The following is a 3,241-nucleotide window of genomic DNA, read 5'->3' as shown; positions in this document are numbered from 1 at the left end:
CAGCTTTCACTAAAGTCTTCAATAATAAAGGACACTAAGTTCCAAAACTGAAGTCACTTCTCCTCAACATTTTCAGTATCCTTCGAAAAACTGACCAGACCAGAACAGAGTCCTTGAGGAGATATTTCACAATGGAATTTGAAATCAGCTGCTGAATTAAAAAGATCTATGAAACGTTTAATTAAAGAAATTCATTTCCAAGTACTGCAGTCAAGATGAATCTGAATTTCTTGGATTATGCATGAAGGAACACTTCCTAAAACTTAAAACCTTACCAAACAGTCTCCTCATTGCTACCTTCATCTCCTTATTTCTAAATGTATAGATAATAGGATTCATAAAAGGAGTGATAAGGGCATCAAAAATGGCTAAAAACTTATCTATGGGTAAGGTAGGGAATGGCCACACATAGACAATAATACAAGGGCCAAAGAAAAAGACCACCACAGTGATGTGAGCTGAGAGAGTGGAGAGCACTTTGGAGGAGCCACCTGAGGTGTGTTTGCGAACCGTGACCAGGATGAAGATGTAAGAGATAACCAAGATAAAGAAGGTGCCCATGGAAATGAAACCACTGTTGGCAGTGACCAGAAACTCCAGTCTGTAAGTGTCTATACACGCAAGTTTGATGAACCGAGGAAAATCACAGTAAAAGCTATCCATTTCGTTGGGACCACAAAAGGGTAAGTTTACAACAAAAGCCAGTTGGGCCACAGAGTGGATGAGTCCAATGGTCCAAGCAACAGCCAAAAGAGAAATACACATTCTTAGGCTCATGATGGTCAGGTAGTGGAGGGGTTTACAGATAGCAATGTATCGGTCATAGGCCATGACTATAAGCAGCACCATCTCTGCACCCCCAACAGTGTGAATAAAGAACATCTGAGTAATGCATCCTTTCAAAGAGATGACTTTACGTTTTCTGAAAATGTCATAAACCATCTTGGGGGTTGCAATGCTAGAAACACCTGTGTCAATAAGGGAGAGATTTGCCAGCAAAAAGTACATGGGGGAATGTAAGTGATGGTCTGAGATAATTGTCAGCACAATGAGAAGGTTTCCTAGCATACTTGCTATATAAAATATTGTGAAAAACAGAAAAAGAAGAATCTGAATCTCCCAGGAACTGGTGAGTCCCAGCAACAAAAATTCAGAGACCATTGAGTAATTTCCTCCATCCATCAACTTTGTGTGCTAGGCTGATCCTGAAGGTACCTGGAAAGCATAAGAGAGAGGTAACAGGATTTTTTTTAAGTTGGAAAGGAAGTCCTGGCTACGGAGTTACACAAATGTCAAAAAACTAAAGATCACCTTGTCATTGTACACAGCTACTTCAAGTGTATGTAGTTCAACAATCACAGAGAGCCAGCACCGGAGATTTTTCCATGTCTAGATCTTTGGTATCATTTAATCATGTGCCTCAAATTTAGTTTGGGCATTAGTGGATAAAGAAGGACAGGAAAATGTAGACAAAGGCACCTAAGAATTTAAGGAGAGGTACATCAGGAAATACAGAGACTTATACTTATTTCTATACTCAGATATGCCACAGAATGGAAACTATCTGAGAGGTGCTCTATTTTATTCTTTAATGATTGCCTGATATTCGCAGTGTAAACGTTCACCTTGTTCCTAGTTTTGTTTTTGTTTCGTTGGTTTTTTGGTGGTGATTTGCTTGGCTTTTTTTTGTTGTTGTTGTTTTGGTTTATGGATGTTTTTTTTGTTTGTTTGTTTTGTTTTGTTTTTGGTATTTTTTGGCCCCTACAGACAATGCTGCAAACAATTAATGCTTTCGTTTCTGTGTCATGGATTCCCAGGAGTAGTATCGCTGGATTAAAGTACATACATATTTGTATATGTTTTTGTTGATCTTTTAGAGAGAGAGAAAGGGAGAGGGATATAGAGATAGAAGCATCTATCAGAGAGGAACATCATCAATTGGTTGCCTCCTGCATACCCCCTACTGGGGATCAAACCTGCAACCCGGGCTTGTGCCCTGACTGGGAATTGAACTGGTTACTTCTTGGTTCCTGGGTCGATGCTCAACCACTGAGCCACACCAGCCAGGCAAAAGTACACATATTTTTAATAGTTCTGCCTGATTGACTTCAAAAAAGTCTGTAACCACACATATTTCCACAAGAATAAATGTTAACATTTTTTAAAATTGTTGCCAGTATATTGAGTGTAAAGTGAAAGTTTATTGTTGCTCTAATTTTCATTTCCCAATATATTTGAACAAGTTGGGCTTTTTGTTTTTGCAGTTTGCGTTTGCTCTGTGAATTTCCTATTCATATCTTTTCTTATCAAGTTGTAGGAGTTCTTTTTATATTATAGATTTTAAGCTTTTGTCATTTGTTATATATTTTCTCTAAATTAATTATCTATTAATTTTGTTTATGGTTTCTTTTGCTATACTCAAGTTTTTCATTGTTATGTGATTAAATACAGCTATTGCTTATTTTATAGCTACTGAGTTTAATCTTAGTTAAGATTACCCTTGCTCCTGGACCAAACATGTATAACTTAGATTTTCTTTCAACATTTTATTATTTTTTGCTTTTTATTTAGAACTGTGCCCTATTATTTCTTTTTTTTTCTTTTTTAAAATATTATTTCTTGAATGTTTTAGAATATAAGTCCACTCTTCACTTCTTTGGGGTGAATAGAATTGTATGGTACTGTGTGTTAAATAGCCTATTCTTTCCCCACTGAATTTAACTAACATTTTTTCATATGCTAAATTCTGGATTCTTTATTCTACTTCCAATGATATCTTTATCTATTTCTGTATAAATATTTGGGTATTTCACAATAGTGGCTTTATCACTATATCTAATAAAGCAATTCCCCTTTTCACTGTTCTTATACCTTGTTTTCTACTTTTTGGCTGGTCTTGAGCATACATTATTACATATGCATTTTAAGATCAGTTTATCCAGTCCTCCAAAAAAATTTTATTGGGTTCTGATTTGAATTGCATTAAATGTATATATTAGCTTTGAATGAAGTAGCATTATTATGAGGATGTCTTCCCATTCAAGAATAGAACATTCATCCATTTATTCAAACCTCATTTCATGTCCTTCGGTAAGATTTTGTACTCTGTTCATATATGTGTCTCTTTGTTTAAATTATTCTTATGTATTTTATAGTTTCTTTGACATTATGAATGGAATTCCTTTCCTCATCTCCATTTCCAGGTTATTCTTGCTAAAAAGGGAGTGGGGTTGTTTTTTTG

The 3,241-nt window shown here is 35.6% G+C and overlaps 1 protein-coding gene across 1 annotated transcript; it reads right to left on the bottom strand.

The window, feature by feature from the left end:
* Positions 1–210: 210 nt before the first annotated feature.
* LOC311610992 (olfactory receptor 4F3/4F16/4F29-like) lies at positions 211–1,188 on the bottom strand (the record flags this gene model as incomplete). Its single annotated transcript, XM_084862658.1, has 1 exon — positions 211–1,188. Exon 1 carries the CDS (start codon positions 1,180–1,182, stop codon positions 211–213), a length of 972 nt encoding a protein of 323 aa, XP_084718784.1. The 5' UTR covers positions 1,183–1,188.
* Positions 1,189–3,241: the final 2,053 nt, after the last annotated feature.

Source organism: Pipistrellus hanaki (genome assembly GCF_964339955.1).
Source record: "Pipistrellus hanaki genome assembly, chromosome: 1".
Taxonomy (NCBI): domain Eukaryota; kingdom Metazoa; phylum Chordata; class Mammalia; order Chiroptera; family Vespertilionidae; genus Pipistrellus; species Pipistrellus hanaki.
This window is presented reverse-complemented; position numbering and strand designations above follow the sequence as displayed.